The sequence below is a fragment of the Papilio machaon genome, chromosome 22, assembly GCF_912999745.1.
Source record: "Papilio machaon chromosome 22, ilPapMach1.1, whole genome shotgun sequence".
Taxonomy (NCBI): domain Eukaryota; kingdom Metazoa; phylum Arthropoda; class Insecta; order Lepidoptera; family Papilionidae; genus Papilio; species Papilio machaon.
In genome coordinates, this window is record NC_060007.1 from 3,360,057 (window position 1) to 3,380,217 (window position 20,161).

General features: G+C 33.1%; 3 protein-coding genes across 4 annotated transcripts; all 3 read left to right on the forward strand.

The window, feature by feature from the left end:
* The first annotated feature begins 264 nt into the window (after positions 1-264).
* Positions 265-1,372, forward strand: LOC106711103. 2 transcript variants are annotated; one of them, XM_014503332.2, is made up of 3 exons: positions 265-587; positions 820-924; positions 1,024-1,372. In XM_014503332.2, exons 1-3 carry the CDS (start codon positions 315-317, stop codon positions 1,336-1,338), a joined length of 693 nt encoding a protein of 230 aa, XP_014358818.2. In that variant the 5' UTR covers positions 265-314; the 3' UTR covers positions 1,339-1,372. The 2 variants fall into 2 exon arrangements, with proteins under 2 accessions (XP_014358818.2, XP_045539550.1); XM_045683594.1 differs by having other exon boundaries at positions 265-584.
* Positions 1,373-1,980: 608 nt separating this feature from the next.
* LOC106711096 (GDP-D-glucose phosphorylase 1) lies at positions 1,981-4,855 on the forward strand. The gene is made up of 6 exons (XM_045683438.1): positions 1,981-2,200; positions 2,399-2,537; positions 2,752-2,899; positions 3,333-3,435; positions 4,101-4,404; positions 4,631-4,855. The coding sequence occupies exons 1-6, from the start codon at positions 2,042-2,044 to the stop codon at positions 4,738-4,740; spliced, it is 963 nt and encodes a 320-aa protein (XP_045539394.1). The 5' UTR covers positions 1,981-2,041; the 3' UTR covers positions 4,741-4,855.
* An 8,725-nt stretch (positions 4,856-13,580) lies between these two features.
* LOC106711085 (gastric triacylglycerol lipase) lies at positions 13,581-15,333 on the forward strand. The gene has a single exon (XM_014503312.2). It carries the CDS (start codon positions 13,693-13,695, stop codon positions 15,214-15,216), a length of 1,524 nt encoding a protein of 507 aa, XP_014358798.2. The 5' UTR covers positions 13,581-13,692; the 3' UTR covers positions 15,217-15,333.
* The last annotated feature ends 4,828 nt before the right edge of the window (positions 15,334-20,161 follow it).

Sequence of the window (20,161 nt, forward strand, 5' to 3'; positions counted from 1 at the left end):
AATATTAATCATACTATTGAGAAACTGGCAACCAAAGCTTCTGGCGATGATAAGATAAGATGAGATAAGATGGCTAAAGAACACCGATATCCAATGCCTTAATAAATTAAAAAATATGAGATGATGATAATTGACAACTGAAATTGACAGGTGACATTAACGTTAAGTGAAAAGCTAAAAAGTTTGGTTAAGTTTTTGTTTATTTTTTTATTAAACTAAAAGACTGGTGTTATATACATACAATTATATTATAGTTACAACGAAGCGAACAAAGTTTTAATCGTTTTAAAATAAACATTGTTCATTGATTCACAATGATATCAGAGTTCGCAAACGAAAAAGTATTTTGGACCCGAAAAATGAACTTGAAATTGGTGTACTTTATTAAAAATAACCCAAACGTTTGGAATCCTAAGCATCCAAAATATACGTCTGTCGAACACAAAGATCAAACCTACGCAGAATTTGCAGCTCTTTATGGCAATAAATTTACTGGTCAAGCGGTGAAAAACCGATGGACTAATATCAGATCAACTTTCGCAAATTATTTGAGGAAATTTAAAGCAAGCCGCGCAAATGGTGAGGAGGTCCGTAATCAGGAATCATTTAATTCACAATATCAGTAAAAAATGTTTGTCTATTAATCAAAAAACACTTTATTTTTAATATTATGAAGAAAATAACTATGTTTTATTAACAGAAACCCTAAGTATTTTTATATGGTAGTTTTTATATATTTATAATATTGTATCCAACATTTGCTTTCGGCTCAATGTGTCAATTCAAGTGTCACTAAATTATACTTTAACTTATATTTAGGAATATAAAATAAATTGGCACCTATGGGGACCTTGTCAATTTTTGATGAAAGTCAACAGAACAGTCAAAGATTCATCTTTAAACTTAAATCAATCAGATGAAAAGGTAAGTTCGAATATTTTATTTTCATACTTTTCAGTGATTATGATACCTTACAAATTTAGATTTAGATATTATTTGTTAATAGACTTTTAATTTTTTCAGAATTCATCATTAATACACAATCAATACAACAGTAATGATAATACGACAGAAGACACTTTTGTAGACAATACAAATACTAATAGTCATTGTAAAGCAATTGCTGAAAATCTTGTAAAGATATTCAAAAAAATGCAAAATGATCCCTTTGGTCTTGATAAGACTCAATATGGTGAGGTTGGTCAAACAGTGTCAAAGAGATTATCAGAAATGGATTCATATGATGCGGCTAAAGCTGTAGTGAAAATTACTGAAATTCTGTTGTTGTATGACGAACAGAATTTATTAAATCCAAATAATTTTAAAAATGAATTGTGAATATATATATCTTGGACTTTATCTACTGTGTGAAACACCACTATTAATTATAAATTCTCATTAAGATGTTATATTCAACAAAATACTAGCTTTTACCCGCGACTCCGTCCGCGCGAAAAAAAAAATAGAAAACGGGGTAAAAATTATTCTATGTCCGTTTCCTGGTTCTAAGCTACCTGCCCACCAATTTTCAGTCAAATCGATTCAGCCGTTCTTGAGTTGTAAATAGTGTAACTAACACAACTTTCTTTTATATATATAAGATATGTAAATACTAAGTCTGAAAATGTAATCTTTTATGTAAACTAGAACAGTCACAATTTTTCAAATAATGCAGTTGATAAAAATTCTGGTTATTAATTGAATTAAACTAAATACAAACAAAGATATCCTTCAACAAAGCTCTCGTCTTAATGTTCTAACAAAAAATATTTTCAGAATATTTTTATCAATGAAAGCATTGAGAGTTGTAGATATTTAATTATTGTCTTTCCATGTGTTAATAAAATATTTAACAAATGTAGGAACCTAAAATTTTAATTGAGAATATTAGGCAAAATTGTTGCCATATATTGAAATGACAGTGACAGACAGAACATTTTTTTTTAACTTTTGATTGAAGTGCTTAGTGGTAACGATAAAATGGGAAAAAACAAAGGCGGAAAGATTATATATTATTTAATTCATTAAAAAAGGCATAAAAATGTCTAAACCTCGAATAAAAATAGGGCGCAATATTAACCTAGATTTTATACAACTATACAAATCAACGTGGGACAAAATTCACGTGGAAACAGATGTATTTCGTTATAAAGTAGAGAATTTAAGAGAAAGGATTGTTAACGAAAAATATTTATTACAGGTGAGTTTTATAGTGCTTTAAACTTCACTATTTACATAATAATTAATAAAAAAAATATCACGCGAAAATCTATGTACAAATATTTCCTACAATAATACTTGCACTACATTGTTTGATTATTGATTAACCGTTATATTTATTAAATTATCCAATCTCTGCCAAAAACTAGATGATTAAACCATTTCTCAAAACTTGCAGCTTAATCCAGACAGAAGTATGAAGAGACGAATACCAGAGCAAATAGACAATATTTGTCAACCTTTTGATGAAAATAAGTTTAATTTTACCAAAGCATCAATAGAAGAAACTATGTTCATAATTGTCAATGATGATAATGGTGAGGTATAAATGACTTTTTACCACTACTAAATCTAAATTATAAGAAGTAGTTTATGAAAGATCAAATAGTATATTTCATTAAAAAAAACAAGTTGAAAATAACCAATTTATATATCCACAGTACTGGACTGTTTTTATTATTTACTAATTTTGTCTACTGAAAGAATTTTGATTTTACTTTTAGTCCACACAACTTTTTTTTTCTTTTCCAGATGTAGAACATGTTGTTTTAGTTAATGTCAGTCCAATATCTCGCTATCATTCCCTGTTGTGTCCGTCAATGTACAAATGCCTACCTCAAATTGTAACCAAAGATAGTTTGCAGTTGACAATTGAAATTATGTTTTGTGTTCGGGATCGGTGAGTAAAATATTTAACTATGTTATTTTACTATGGAGATATACCATGTATAAACTATGTCTCTCTAGAGTCGGTCCCTCGTGTCTGAGGATCGTGGTCAGCATCAGGGTTAGTTCTGGAGTAGATGATTCGTTTCCACCGACTACGGTCCAGGGCATCCCTGACTGACCTGTATAAACTATAGTAGGATATATATGTATATATATATATAGTTTATGTCACCTAGGGATAGTGTAGCTTCCCAAAAGTAAAAGAATTTTTCAAACCCATATAGTTTCCGAGCCTATTTGATGCAAGTAAAGAAACAAATCATTCCGCTTTATAATATTATTAAGACCTTCTTTCATAATCATAACCTAAGATAGTTTTAAAAATATAGATGACTGTTATCATAATATAGTCTATATTTCATTAATTAATATCTTATTTACAGCAATATAAGAATTGGATTTAATAGTCTATGTGGATTGGCATCTGTGAATCACCTACATTATCATATTTTTATAGAAGAAAATATTCTGCCAGTTGAAACAGCGGTAAGTAGGAAAATAAAACAATGCAAAAAAGAGAGGTTAATATAAATGTTGCCAGATATCTTAATAGATCTTAATTTCACTGCGCAGAACATAATTTAAGGTGTAGCGGGACGTAGCTAAATGGGAAAGGACACCACACTGCGAACCAAGATATTTGTAACAACTATCTAGATTTAAAAATCACTAAAGCTACTACTAGTTATAACTTGAATATGTGAAACTAAATTTAGCCATTATTTAATCATTTAATCTTGTTTTGATGTGAAACATCTATAGGATCACTTGTAAACCGAATTGTTGGCGTGGCGACGCTTGCTGTGGCGACGGGTCGCCAAGCTATACTAAAGTATACATATATATATTTTATGTGTTTAGTTTAATAATATTGAATATTATTTATTATTATTATTATTACTATAACTATTATTTTTATTATTACTACTATTATTATTATTATTCCAAATTTTTATTAATTTTCTGATTTAATACATTTTTATTAATATTATTTTTATTATAATTATTATCATTACTACCATTATCATTTTCATTATTATTATTATTTATTTAATTATAATATTTAATATTTTATGCATATTACTTGTACACATACGATGTTTGACATCTGCCAGGTGTCCCATGACGGCTCACAAGTTTTTATTATTTATTTACAGAAATGTAAACATTTGAAAGGTCCAGTCTACATTCTCGATGATTATCCAGTTCCAGGTTTCTGTTTTGAAGTGACATCACAAATTAATGAACCTTCTGAGAATATATATAAACTAATTGATGTTTTATTGAAGAAGTCTATTGCACATAATATATTTATAACAAGGGGACAAGCTGTGGTGGGAGATGGTGAAATAGTAAGGGTAGTTATTTGGCCGAGAAAGAGTAGTTCGGGAGCGAAACATCTTGCAGCATTTAATATTGCTGTTTGTGAATTAAGTGGATGGTTTCCTGTTTATGGTTAGATTGATGGCTTTTTTATTGTTTTCCTTCGCTTAAATTCCTAAAATCTATTTTGAAAATTATTTTCGGCAACTTCATCAGATAGCATATAACAAAGTTATCTTTTAATATTTAATCCAAGTGACATGGTTTTTTTTTATTTAATGATATTGCTAAATTATTCAACATATCAATATGTTTATACATAAATTAATATAATCACTAGTTTTGTGGTTATTTTCAGATATTGAATGTTTTGAAAAACTTACCGCTAAAGAGTTAGAAGATGAATTAAGAAAATGGAAATATGACAGATTTGAAGATCTTTGTGAAGATGTCAAACAGTTATATTAATAATGGAGTCAAACAAGATGCTGACATGTTGATAAGTAGTTGTAGGACAGAGATCCCCAAACTAATTTGGACAAGTGGACCCCCCTTTTCCAAAATGAACTGTTACCTCAGACCCCTACACCAAATTACCTACTTTTAAGATCAATTATTATTAATATTTTTCATTCTGACTTAGGTCAATAAAACAGACAGTGAAAATTAGCAATGCTTTAATATCCCAAGGGGTTGATATCAACCATTTTGGGAATCCTTGTTGACGGGAAAAACTTTCTGCAACTCCGCAAGTATTATTTTGTATGTAGACAGAATATGGATACATTACAACCAACTCTCCAAAGTGACGGAAGATATGGAGTTAATAATTATCAATTGAATTAATAAGGAAAAGATTTTGCATCTATTTGCTATCGTCAATTTTGCGTTGTTTTGTGATAGGATACTTATAGTATCGGAAACTTGATTTCATTCAGGAATATCTTTTAAAGTTATCCATATGAAATGTTTGTCTTTGTATAAGTTTTCAGTCCAAGATCGTATTGTACTGCAATAATGAACATGTTTTTAATAACCTCTTTGAACGCAGTCACCTGTTCAGAATTTTCGTTGTACTCTTTGAATTTACGCAAAATGGAAGTCATTTTCAGTGGGCAAAAGTCTTGTTCAATTCTTGCATTTATGCTATTCGTTATCTCAGAACAGTTTTCCAAAACTTCATTTACAGAAACATCAGCCATCTCTGTATTTTGATGCGATTTTGATAAATGGCCATGAAAGAATGAACAGCCCACAAATAGCCTTTGTTAAGGTCGTTTTCAAAAAAATCTCTCAAAGTTCTGGATGTATTATTCTTTTCATTTTTTTAGGAAATACGACTTAAAGAGGTTCAAACATTTGTCAAACAAAATCCTTTCTCTCGCTGGTAAAAGACTCAGCCAGCGCGTCTTTTTTTTAAATGAATGTCTAATTCTGAGCTAATACTGTTGAGTTCCTCTCTACGTACGGTAAATGTAGCAAAATGATTGTGAATCTGCGTGACAATACTTTCAAAACACAGTGGCAAGGAATTAAGAGCACTGTGGAAAGAATTATTAAAAATATGTGCAACATAGCCGACTCCAATTATATTCTGATTATTCGTTAGAGATTTTAATGTAAAGAAAACATTATTTTGTCCTCCTCTGTCTTTGCCGCCAAAATTTGTAGCAGCATTATCAGCGGAAAATGGAAGTTTGTCTGAGAGGTTTTGATATCGTTTCGGATGTCCCATTTTGTTGTGATTGAATATCTCTCTTCTATCTCTCTATCTTCTCTCAATCTTCTCCCCATAAGGTTTGGTAAGATTGAGTGGGAAAAAGGGGAGAGAAATATCTGCAAAAGATCTTCTAACTTGTGGATTTTTTTTTTTTTGGGCGGCGCTATGCCGCGCTCTCGTTCCCCTAACATATTTTTGGGTCAGGGACCTTAGGTGCTACAGTGTATTTATTTCTTTATTAAAATATTAAAAACCAAAATTACAAAATTACTTACAATCTACTATCACAATTTTTCTTATTCTAGGTTAAAACAAATAAATTCAAAATAATTAAAATAGCCAAAATTAAAATACAAAGTTAAAATCAATAAATACTAAAACTACACCTTATTTCGATTTATCACAATTTTGGCCAAGGATATGCAATACTCAACGAAGTGTCCACTACATTTGACATCACCAGTTTGATAGATTTCTGTCAAGAATGTTCAGGGCAAGATGTATCAATGGTTTTATGGTTACCAAAGCAAAACAAACAGATATAGGAGTTAAACTATTACAGTCAATATCAGAGTCAGATTTCGCACAGATAGAACAAAGCGCTTTTGAGTGGCATTACATAGCGACATGCCCAAACTTGCAGCAATTATTACATTGAATAGTTGGTAAAATATATGTCTGAACTGGGAGGGAAGTGTAAAAACCGTAAACCCTATCTGGAAGCTTTTGGCCAATAAATGTTAGAACAACTGTCGGAGTTAAAGTCCAAATAGAAGTGTTATTCCCAGTTGACTTTTTATTGAGCCGCCGGACTCTGATGATACGTCCAAAAACATCATGAACTTCGATGGAAGAAACTAAATCTTCTAGGGTCCACTCTACTGGGACGTTTTTTACAATACCCATACGGGCCCAGTGATTTTCAAGCTTATTTCTTTTACCGGCCCCTTTGAAAATCAATACAAAAAAAACCCCAAGCCCCCCTAACCCACATCAACGCCCACAATTTTTCTGGGGCCCTTAACGCCCCCTGTTGCTTTTCGCAAATGGGTTTTTAGTAATTAATAACTCTGCTCCTTATTTTTGTAAAAATGATTTATTTGCAGTGACCACACATAGAATTATTTTGACAATAAAAGTGACATAAAGAGTATGGCGGCTAGTGTTGCCACTTCATACTAGTGATGTGCCTTAACATCATCCGAGACCTTGGAAGCTCCTGCTTTCATCATTTAAAGAAGGACTATTACTAAGATTATTTTTGTACTCCTCTCATTTTATGCCAGAGGAGCTGTCAAGTTTGGCTGCGACCAAATGAATTACTAGACAATCCCATGACTCGGGTTTTTTACTTAATGTATTTAACTCAGATGAAGAATTATATAGATATGGCATGCGCGTTCACCCGTAAGGGACAGATAGAGAGTACTATAGACTATACCTATATATAAGTAAAAGGATTGGGGTTACCAGTTATTTGTTTTGTCCCGAAAATGAATAATTACGATATAATTTAATATATACCAATTTATATATTCCCAATTATATTGTAATTAATAAATATAAAAAACAATGCGTAATTTTTGTTTATGTGACTAAGATTACGTAAACAGATTTTTTTAGTAATACTTAGTCAGGTCATAAATTCTGTCACATGTTTAATATAAAATAATTGAAACAAGTTTATTCATTATGTGACCATTTATATACCAAAATGAACTTAACAAAACATAGATTCTTATGACACTAAAGTTTATTCAAAATGACCTCCGTGATTTTGAATACAGGCCTTCAATCTCCGCGGCCAGTTGTCTATCGCAGCACGAACGAGGTCCATGTCAATATCGGCGGCTGCCTTAATCTAGGATGTCTTGAGTGACTCCAAAAAAAAGAATTTCCCGATATTTTTTTCCCGCGTACCGCTTCAACAAAGCGCGGCATCTCTTCAGTCTTAGGTCCATTAGACCAGCATTCAAACGATGTCCTGTTTTTCTTCGATATGCACGAAGCCCTCAGTCTTCTTAAAAAGCTACAAAAAACATACCAATATTAAAGTCATATAATTTTAAATTATTCTGTATATCATTACAGTGAACACTATATGTAAAACTACTTAATATTAAACTATTTTGATTGTAATTTCTAAGAAACAAAATTTACATGGGACAAATTAAAAAGCATACTCTTTAAAATCAACGGGATAAGAAAGTATATTTAAAAACACAGCATTACCAGAATTAAAATCTCCTTTTGAAATCTGTTGAAAATAGTATAAAAAATGTGAATTGTTTCATTTATATACATTATACATACTATAATTAATTTCCCCTAAATTCAGGGTAATTTTTACAACAAGATGGTGGTATTATTTTTACGGGTAATAACCAACCAATTTGAAAAGAAGTTTAATATGGCCGCTTGTTTCCCAGATCTACAGTATATTATTTGACACAAATGACATCTGCGTTTGGGCGCATAATGTTCGAAAAATACTATTTTATTTTAGCTGATTTTACCCGTATTTTAACATATTAGTTATTACAAAGACTGTAAAGAACAACTAGTTTGTATTTTCTTCCTTATTTTGTATGAATACATGTGAATAAGTGCGTAGTTTCAGTACTTACGATTGAAAGGTTATGTTTTTCTCTTTTCGCTGACTACGGCTTTTACAACCAATAATACAGCAGTATACCATGTTTTATAAACTTTACCTAACTAAAACTGAAATATCAAAATATTTTTACACAATTACAGCCACTAAGTACTCACAATTTTCGAAAAATAGCACGAATGTCAAACTTTGTTAGGGACAACCTAGGTTGTTTGTAGGGGACAACCTTTGTTCCAAACAAACCCCAAAGCCTGGTACGCAGAAAGGGACAAAAGATAGTTATCCCTGTCTTTGTCACGTCACAGGAATTGGGTATAACTGTATCTCTCTCACTCACGGTATTATTATTACCGTGTCATAGACTTGGTATTTAATGCACGCAAGTTTTTAGAAACATGATCAATGGAAGCGCAAACCTTTAGAGGAGTCTCGCTGTAATGGTTGAATGTTTACTAGAGAGTGTAAATGGTTACTAATTAGCTGTTTTACATTATTATATCTCTTACAGAGAAGACTCCAAGCTTTATAATTAGCTGAACTAACCTCTAAATTACTGATGACCCGAGAGGCCTCTCTCTCAAGGTAAGAGTTCAAATAATAAAATTTAATATTGGTTCAATTTTCTCATTGTTATGAATAAGGGCACTAAATGTGTCTCGGAACTCAAGGCATTTATAATATGTTCCATCAAAATTTACTATTTTAATGGTTGGTAATCTAAAACCCATATTGCTATATTGTTGATTACATGAGTTGTGACAAATCACCTTCTGATGGTGAGTTGGAGGCTTGTTCTCCACTTTTAGACATGTTAGTTGTAAAAAACTGAAAGAACTGAACCAAAAATAGAAAGTGAAATAAAGAAATAAAACGATACGTTCAGCCAGTCTGCACTCTAACATGCTTGTTCATCTTGTTTAAAGCCAGGATGGTTGAGGATTGGGAATTATTGGGCACTTTCTTGATTCTTAGTTTGGTTAGTCCTGTCTTGATCGCGTGATGGCGTCGTTTCCTGAACACGTTGCGGCGTCGCGTCTTGATTATGTCATGCCGTTGTATTTCAATCACGTTGGCGATCGTCCTCTTACGATCACGTCGTGGTCACCAATGTTGCTTTTCGCAAATGGGTATTTAATTTTTAATAACTGCTCCTTATTTTTGTAAAAAATGTTTTTTCGCTGCGACCACACATAGAATTATTTTGACAATAAAAGTGACACAAAGAGTATGGCGGCTAGTGCCTTTGCCATTTCACATTAATGATGTGCCTTAACGGGCGTTTGAAACCTAGAGGGGGTCTCTAGGTTTCAAACGCCCCCAAGGGGGCGTTATCGCCCAATTTGAGAAAGACGGCATTATGTGAAGGAATAATAGCATTGTATTTAGCTGCGGCAAGACCTGGGTGATCTAAGAAAGAATTTGGGCAACAACAGTTTTAAATTCAACTGAGACTCGGTTTCGGCCGTTACGTTTAACACCGTCTTTAGCAATATCCTTGATTTCGATGTGGTGTAGGAAGTGACCAAACTTAATTGGGCGAAGTGTATCACTAGACGAAGACTCGCAATCTTTACTTACATGAATCAAAAAACAAGCATCCTGATCTTAATACCGTTTTCTGTTACCCTCATATTCTGGTAAAGTATACACATTGCTTCTGCGACTGTGTTTTTCTTTGGAGGATAAGAGGAATAATCGGAATTTGGAAGAGTTTGTCGTTTTCTAGAAGGATTGATCACCACCGTATAATAGGGATTGGAAAATTTGATGAATCAAGATTTTGTAAGGAATTAAGGATGTAACCTAAGGAAAAATCGCACTTTGTAGAAATTGTACACTTGTAATTTCAACTTTTCCGTTTATAATGAGTTTCTTTTATCTCATCTTCCTGACTCATTTGCATTTTTTAAATTTACCAACTTAAGGTAACTCTGCTAATATAGCCCTGTTGTAATTGGCTGCTATGATAATAGTTATTTTATACGTTATTTTCCTTTGTTAGGACTCTCGGGTTGGTCCCTTGTGTCTGAGTATCGTTGACAGGTTGCACCATGAGTGGGTAATATGCTTCTGTCCAGTGCCTCTCTGACGATTGTATAGAATTTGGAGAAAGCCTGATCTTTTCTGAGCGGCCGCGTGATCTTTTGTCTTCGGTCTAAGCACAATAAGTTTTTCTAAACTTATGTCTTATCTACGATATCTAACTACATAGAATAGTAATGTCGTCCTCACTATGTACCTATTATCATTTGGAATAAAAATTATGGACGAATTAAAGCATTTTTTCTTTCAATACCCTTATTATTCAGTTGTAAATTCAATGAAATTGCATCTGGGCTATTAAAGTAGTAATAAAAATCCAATTTGCAAAAACATTTAAATAGTCTTGTAAAGATTGTTGTGCGATATTTCTATTTGAAAACATGCAAAACTAATGCACAATAGAAAAGTGATTAATAAACGTAGATACTTTCCTGCCTTTGTACAAGTTACTCGTGTTGAAAAGTAAATGTATATATAGTAATATACAAATTGTACTTGCGTAGAAAAAATAATATAAATATCGAAAATACCGGTTTAAGGAAATGTTTTAAAGGTTTCGGTATAGTACAGTCAGCTTCATAAATATAGTGGCAGTCAAGATATCCAAATATATAGGAACACCTAAAGTGATCAATTATATAAGTACAACCAAAGTCACCAAATTAATTGAAGCATCTACTCTGCTCAAAAAGATCGAAGCGTTCACATCGTCATATATATGAGTACATTCAAAGTGCCCATAATTATAGTAACAGACATAGCGTCAATAGTAACGAAGCATCGAAAGTATGCAAAAATATCGTAACATTAGACAAAATTGAACTCTGTCTCTATTCACTTAAGATACACTTTGAAATATACTACTTCTGTTAAATTCATTTGACGCTTTGTATCAACATAATAGGTTGTCTAATAAGTTCGTTCCGATTTTTAATAGGTAGCTTAGAATAGACCCGAATATATTACAATTATTGAAAACATATGACATGTTTAGATAACACATCTATCTATATATATAAAAGAAAGTCGTGTTAGTTACACTATTTATAACTCAAGAACGGCTGAATCGATTTGACTGAAAATTGGTGGGCAGGTAGCTTAGAACCAGGAAACGGACATAGGATAGTTTTTACCCAGTTTTCTTTTTTTTTTTATTCCGCGCGGACGGAGTCGCGGGTAAAAGCTAGTACATACTAAACGAGGATAACTTCAGCCATATTTTGACAAATGGAAGGACACGATTCGTTCTTTTCTATCAGTTTTATAAAAACTGATTCACTTAATTTTTGCCGAAATACATAAGACGTTTTGCAATAAAATCGAACAAATATAATTTAAAAGACGTTTTCCAAAACTTAAGGGCCTTTAAAACTTCCCTTAAAAATGGGTACGAACTTATCGGACAACCCAACATTTTTCTTCTTATTATTATAAAGTTTCAAATTTATAAATTGACGATACATGACAGATACCTAATCTATATATATATATATCTTTATATATATAAAAGAAAGTTGTGTTAGTTACACCATTTATAACTCAAGAACGGCTGAATCGATTTGACTGAAAATTGGTGAGCAGGTAGCTTAGAACCAGGAAACGGACATAGGATAATTTTTTACCCCGTTTTCTATTTTTTTTTCCCGCGCGGACGGAGTCGCGGGTAAAAGCTAGTAAGTAATATCAAATTTTACTCTGTCACAATATGTGCTAATTTCAGTGTTTTACTATTTTCGCCGCAGTACGTAAGTTTAATGGTTCGAATCCCAGGCTTACAAGGTTTTTATTTTTCAAAATTATCAATCACATATAGAGCTTGTTTTTTTTTAATGAAAAGGAAAAATCTGGTAATGTACTTAGAATATGTTTTTTACTTAACAAAAACAGTTTTAAATTTTTATTTTTGGGGTATTAAATATTTATATAAAATTAATAACGATTAGGTTCGGCCATCTCGGAATAAAGCGAGTGGGCGGAGAGTGTTTTCACTTGTCATTGCGGTCTTGAAATACACTTTGAAAGTATACAAATTCTGTTAAATTAATTGACAATTTGTATCAAAATATTTTTCTCTTACTGTTAGGTATCTTCAGTCCGGTTGCAGTAGAATTTTCCAAGCATAGATTTATTACACGTATTCGATGTCGCCAGTGACATAGTCCGCGCGGAATTAAATGACGAAACTTACAATAACAAACGTGAACAATAAAAAAACATGCTAATGACGACTCGGTTAAAAAAAGGGACAAGGAATATTGTGGTTCCTTAATTTTTAAAGATGTCGTATTCGACTACTATGTAACCAATAATTGTTGCGATAAAGTTCAATTTTATATAAAGCTTTGATAATAAAATTAAAAACCTTAAAAAATGTAAAAAAAAGTTTGGGATTCGAATCGCCAAAACTGCGTATTACAGCGAACAGTTAAGCCGTACGGCCAAACTGGCATATATGGTGACAAATTAAAATTTGATATTGCTTATCTATCTAGTATCTGTCATGCGGGACGTAAACTTGTAGTAAATAGCAAAAAAATGTTTTGATATAAAATGCCAAATGAATTTAACAGAAGTAGTATATTTCAAAGTGTATCTTAAGTGAATAGAGATAGAGTTCAATTTTGTCTAATGTTACGATATTTTTGCATACTTTCGATGCTTCGTTACTATTGACGCTATGTCTGTTACTATAATTATGGGCACTTTGAATGTACTCATATATATGACGATGTGAACGCTTCGATCTTTTTGAGCAGAGTAGATGCTTCAATTAATTTGGTGACTTTGGTTGTACTTATATAATTGATCACTTTAGGTGTTCCTATATATTTGGATATCTTGACTGCCACTATATTTATGAAGCTGACTGTACAATGAAATAATAAGCCTGCCGACTCGTCATTGTTTATCAATAATGCGCAAAACATGGACCAGTCTGATATAATACCTAAGTGTACCCTTGACCCGAGACGCGGGGACGTGTTTATGCTCCCTCATAATTCAGTTCAGTAGTCGGGGAGCGCTCGGCGCGATCGTACACGAAATGAAGCTATTGGCTGTAGCTTTGTTTACATTGATCGTAGTTATACGAACGAACGAGTGCTCACAAAACTGGTTCCCTCAAAACCTAGTAACTACCATCAGAAAAGAAACCTCACTCATCAAGGATTATGTCAAAGAAAAAGGGCGAAACATAAAACAATTCTACATTGATAACGTACAGAAAAAAATCACATCATATTTAGGTTTGCAGCGCCGGGAATCCGAAGATGCGGACAAGTCTTCAAGATTTAAAAGGAAGTTCAAAGACTACATAGAAGATGCTCAGACGAAAGATTACATGGTATTCGACTCGATCGCCCCGGAAGTCCACAAGTATCCCTGTTCCAGAGACGATCCCACGATAGAGATGACCACGCCGCAGCTCATCGCGTTCTACGGCTACCACTCAGAGTCCCATACCATCGTCACAGAAGATGGCTACATACTAACCATACACAGGATACCTCATACCAGAAATACAACTGATCTTCGTCCGTATAGAAAGACAGTACTCCTACACCATGGGTTGCTCGGTAGTTCAGCGGATTGGGTGGTGACCGGCCCGAATAAAGCGCTCGCTTTCATCCTCTCCGATGCAGGCTACGACGTGTGGCTAGCTAACGCAAGAGGTAACACCTACTCCAAAGCCCACGTTTCCAAGAAAACCGACACTTATTCCTTTTGGAACTTTACATTCCACGAAATTAGTCAATACGATTTACCGGCGATAATCGATTATATCATGGAGAACAAGGGATGGGATGTAAAAATAAACTATATCGGTCATTCGATGGGTACGACGGTGCTGTTTGCTTTACTATCGACGAAAACTCAGTATAATAAAGTTTTAAGAGCAGGATACGCCCTAGCCCCCGTGGCCTACATGTCGCATGTCCGTAGTCCGATACGACTGCTCTCGAAATTCAGTGATAACATAGCATATTTGATGAAACTGCTCGGCGCTAACGAGTTTTTGCCACATAACGCAGTGTTGAGATGGTTGTCAAAGCACGCATGTGAAATAAATCATTACGAAGAGGCGATATGCGAGAACTCGATGTTCGTTCTATGCGGACACGACGATAAGCAATTTAATAAAACTCTGCTGCCTTTGATATTGGGTCACGTTCCGGCGGGCGCGTCTACGAAGACTTTGATACATTACGCTCAAGAAATACGTAATGATGGCAGATTCCAGCAGTTCGATTACGGTCCGGAAGGTAATTTCATGATGTACGGAGCGCCGTTACCACCGGAATATCCTCTATTTAAAATAACTCTACCGATAGCTTTACTGAGTGCAGACAACGACTGGCTGGCCGGTACAGAAGACGTGGACAAGTTATATGTGCGCCTCAAGAATCCATTGGAACGTTACGTCGTGCCTTATAAAGACTTTAACCATATAGATTTCCTTTGGGCTATAGATGCGCCTAAATTAGTTTACTATAAACTGCTTCAATTACTCGACGATGGTGTCGTTACATCGAATATTGATTTAATCACTAATAACGAAATTAACTAAAGAATTAATTTAATGTAATTATGTTTAATATTTTACTGTGAAATACTCTAAATTGTATTCCAATCATTTGGTAGGTATAGTTAGTTATGACGCTCCAATAAAAGTAAATAACTGTGATATTGCTTTTTATTATTGTTTTAGGTATAAGTTAAAAAAAAAATAATGTTCGTCAAAGACTATTAAATTATATCCCAATTGTATTTTTATGATACAAATAACACCAAGCTACTGCAATTATTTAAATAATTAGGTTGATTTAAACTGATTCAGATATTTTAATATAACTATATTGAATTGAAAAAACTTTTCCAATTATTTCCCTACAACTTTAAGAACCGCGCTATGAAATGTCCTTTTTTAAAATGCATACAAATCTTACTAATATACAGGCGAATGTTTAGATGGATTAATATATGCTTGTTTAAAGGTATCTCCAGAACGGCTCAACGGATGTTGATTAAATTTGGCACGGCTGTAGAACATAGTCTGGAAGAACACATAGCCTACTTATAAAGATTTTTTAATGCCGCGTGGACAGAGTCGCGGGCGATAGCTAGTCTTATATAAAAGCAGAGTTGTAGCAGTATTTAATACAATTTTAGAACACTTAACATTTAAAAGTAAAATAAAATGAACCGGTTTGTCCCTGTATTAACTACCTGCGATGTACCAAGTCTATTCATAAAAACAGTCATCCACTATAGGGGTGAACCTTGAAAGTCATTACAACTACAAGTTAAATAACTTTAAAAGGTTATAATTTCGAGTTTAAGTAAATGTTGCTTTTATGAAGACAAATATCATAAATAAAGTCTTCGTTCACGTCAAAATTTTTATAAAACCGTTTGAGTTATCTCAAACGGTTTCATAAAAATTTAGATAGGATAGATTAGGGATAGATCGAAATTAAATTAGCTGAAATTTATAAACTATCAAATCGTTTTTTTTTTACGAATTGTAACATAGAATTGAAACAGTACAAAACCAACAGCAACCCAAAAAGGTTCCAGAAATTATATCGTCATAAAGATTTTTTCCTTTTAAACTTTTTTCCAAATAACGTATTGATCCACTCAATAGTTCTGAATAATTAGATAATAAATATTCATGCAACCGAAATTTCTTACCTATTAGTGTTTAAACAATACGTTATTGTGAAGATTTTCGACTTCTATGTCCAACACTAATCTGCTTACATTAATTATCGTCGATTTACGATTAATTAGTCAAGTTATGAGTCAACAAGTTAAAACAGACAAAAGCAAACTTCAATGACTCATATGAACTTCATGCCCCTGATGTTATTGTCTATCATTAAATTGTTTGTGTCATCATATTTATAATTTATAACTATGTTACACATTACATTGTACACATGGATAGTCTTGTTATTTTCAATACCTTAAAGAAGAAAAAATATATATATTTTATTGCTTACGTTGTTCAGATGTGAAAATACTAAGACAATTTTACTAAATAATTCTTCCGCCCTATGATAGTTGCTACCTTTCAATTCTATGTTGGACTGAAGTAGCCCTTAATTATTTTATTTGACGATAAACTAGTTTTGAATAAATACCAAACGTTGCTACACGGTAGATTTGGTTTTAATTTCATGTGGCTGTCCAAAAAAAAATATCCTGGCTTCTTATTATCAAGTACTGTCACCTTATTCTTATACTAGCTGTGCCCGCGACTTCGTCCGCGTAAAATACTGTTTTCGGGTAGCTTTTTTTAAGGCTTATTATTTTACTTAACCGAAGTGCTATGCGTTGATGTATGGATGTAGACATTGAGAGAGGTGTACCAGGAGTGCGCCAAATGTAGGTGCTTGATCTCTGCCTACCCCTCTGGGTTACGGGCGTGAATTTAGTTGTTGGGGTATTTTAATTAAACTTATAAAAATTACAACAAAACATATTAAACTTACAAAATATTCACATAAACATCATATACTCCTAAACAAATTTTCATCCCTAATCCCTTTTGTTATATTGCAACATAGAGGGTAAAATTTTTACAAACTTTAAATGTCCTATGTATTAATATCAAATTAGCAGCCTAAAAAATAAGTTATAAGCTTTTAACTGTAAAAATGATGATGCTTCCATACAAATGACCACCCCCACTTTCAACCCCTTACATATACCTTTTTCGCGTTTAAAGTAGTATATGTTCTTTCTGAGGCTCTAGACTAAATATTGCTAAAGATAACAGCAAAACATACTAAACAAAACATTCACCAAAGCCTAAAATATTCTCAAACAAATTTTCATCCCCTATTATTATTTAGCACCCTTGAGGGTATAATTTTTACAAAAATTGAATTTTATATTTATTTATATCAAATGAGCAGCCTTAGAAAGAAGTTTCAAGCTTCAAATGCCGATACTCCCATACAAATTACCACCCGTGATGGTGGTTTCAACCCCTTACAACCCTTTTTTCGCGTTAAAATGTAGCCTATGTCCTTCCTCGGGCTCTAGACTATCTGTGTACCAAATTTCATTTTAATCGGTTCAGTAGTTTTGGCGTGAAAGCCAGACAGACAGACAGAGTTACTTTGGCATTTATAATACTAGCTGTGCCCGCGACTTCGTCCGCGTAAAATACTGTTTTCGGGTAGCTTTTTTTAAGGCTTATTATTTTACTTAACCGAAGTGCTATGCGTTGATGTATGGATGTAGACATTGAGAGAGGTGTACCAGGAGTGCGCCAAATGTAGGTGCTTGATCTCTGCCTACCCCTCTGGGTTACGGGCGTGAATTTAGTTGTTGGGGTATTTTAATTAAACTTATAAAAATTACAACAAAACATATTAAACTTACAAAATATTCACATAAACATCATATACTCCTAAACAAATTTTCATCCCTAATCCCTTTTGTTATATTGCAACATAGAGGGTAAAATTTTTACAAACTTTAAATGTCCTATGTATTAATATCAAATTAGCAGCCTAAAAAATAAGTTATAAGCTTTTAACTGTAAAAATGATGATGCTTCCATACAAATGACCACCCCCACTTTCAACCCCTTACATATACCTTTTTCGCGTTTAAAGTAGTATATGTTCTTTCTGAGGCTCTAGACTAAATATTGCTAAAGATAACAGCAAAACATACTAAACAAAACATTCACCAAAGCCTAAAATATTCTCAAACAAATTTTCATCCCCTATTATTATTTAGCACCCTTGAGGGTATAATTTTTACAAAAATTGAATTTTATATTTATTTATATCAAATGAGCAGCCTTAGAAAGAAGTTTCAAGCTTCAAATGCCGATACTCCCATACAAATTACCACCCGTGATGGTGGTTTCAACCCCTTACAACCCTTTTTTCGCGTTAAAATGTAGCCTATGTCCTTCCTCGGGCTCTAGACTATCTGTGTACCAAATTTCATTTTAATCGGTTCAGTAGTTTTGGCGTGAAAGCCAGACAGACAGACAGAGTTACTTTGGCATTTATAATATTAGTAAGGATTATTATTTAGCACCCTTGAGGGTATAATTTTTACAAAAATTGAATTTTATATTTATTTATATCAAATGAGCAGCCTTAGAAAGAAGTTTCAAGCTTCAAATGCCGATACTCCCATACAAATTACCACCCGTGATGGTGGTTTCAACCCCTTACAACCCTTTTTTCGCGTTAAAATGTAGCCTATGTCCTTCCTCGGGCTCTAGACTATCTGTGTACCAAATTTCATTTTAATCGGTTCAGTAGTTTTGGCGTGAAAGCCAGACAGACAGACAGAGTTACTTTGGCATTTATAATATTAGTAAGGATTAGTAAGGATTTTACAAAAATTGAATTTTATATTTATTTATATCAAATGAGCAGCCTTAGAAAGAAGTTTCAAGCTTCAAATGCCGATACTCCCATACAAATTACCACCCGTGATGGTGGTTTCAACCCCTTACAACCCTTTTTTCGCGTTAAAATGTAGCCTATGTCCTTCCTCGGGCTCTAGACTATCTGTGTACCAAATTTCATTTTAATCGGTTCAGTAGTTTTGGCGTGAAAGCCAGACAGACAGACAGAGTTACTTTGGCATTTATAATATTAGTAAGGATAAGGATTAAATGTTTGATGATTCACCATTGCTCCGGCCACTGATGTTTACATACGAGTAAACATTGTTATTCCTATTTTTGTGACGATACTGCCAGTATTTGACCTCTGCATTAAAAAGAAAAGAAAACAACAATGAGTAATCCGAGACTTGATAAATTCATTTCATCGTCAGTTTATACTGACGAAACCCCTGCATAAAAACAGGCATATGTCATTAATATATAATCATACATTACAGGTGCTTAAAACTGAATACGGCCATGGTATAATGACGATTCGTAGTCTCATTCTCACGTACGCCATCACTATCAGTTCTTTACATTCCTTTGATAATAAAATATTTCGTCTAAACACGTAAGGACATTTTACAACCGTTTACTATTGTAACTTAAAATAGAAATGTCTCTTATCGGTCAGAAGCTAAACGACATACCGAAAACAATCATTAGCGAACATATAATGATTCCCAAAGACATAGCAGGCCAAATAAATTATTTCTTCACTAAAAAAAGTATTTATATGTTTGCATTTTCTATGCCCTTTCTACTTCTTAGTCTTAGAAGAATTACGTAATTGATCTAAGCTCTTAGTTTAAATAATTATTTTCTCTTAAATCGACATGTGTGTTAGTTGGACCATAATCGAAGTATAGATCCGAATTTTGAACCTGCGAATGAATGTTTTGCATTCTATTTCAGGGTTTTAGTAACTTCCAGGTTATAGACTGACAAAGTTATCTGACCCGGTGATAATCAAACTAAAAAGTATCACAAAATCCTTGTACAGTAGCTGTGTTTCCACGAACTCTTTTACCGGTCCAGATAAAGTTGTCGCATTATACTTCAATAAAATGTTTACCTATTA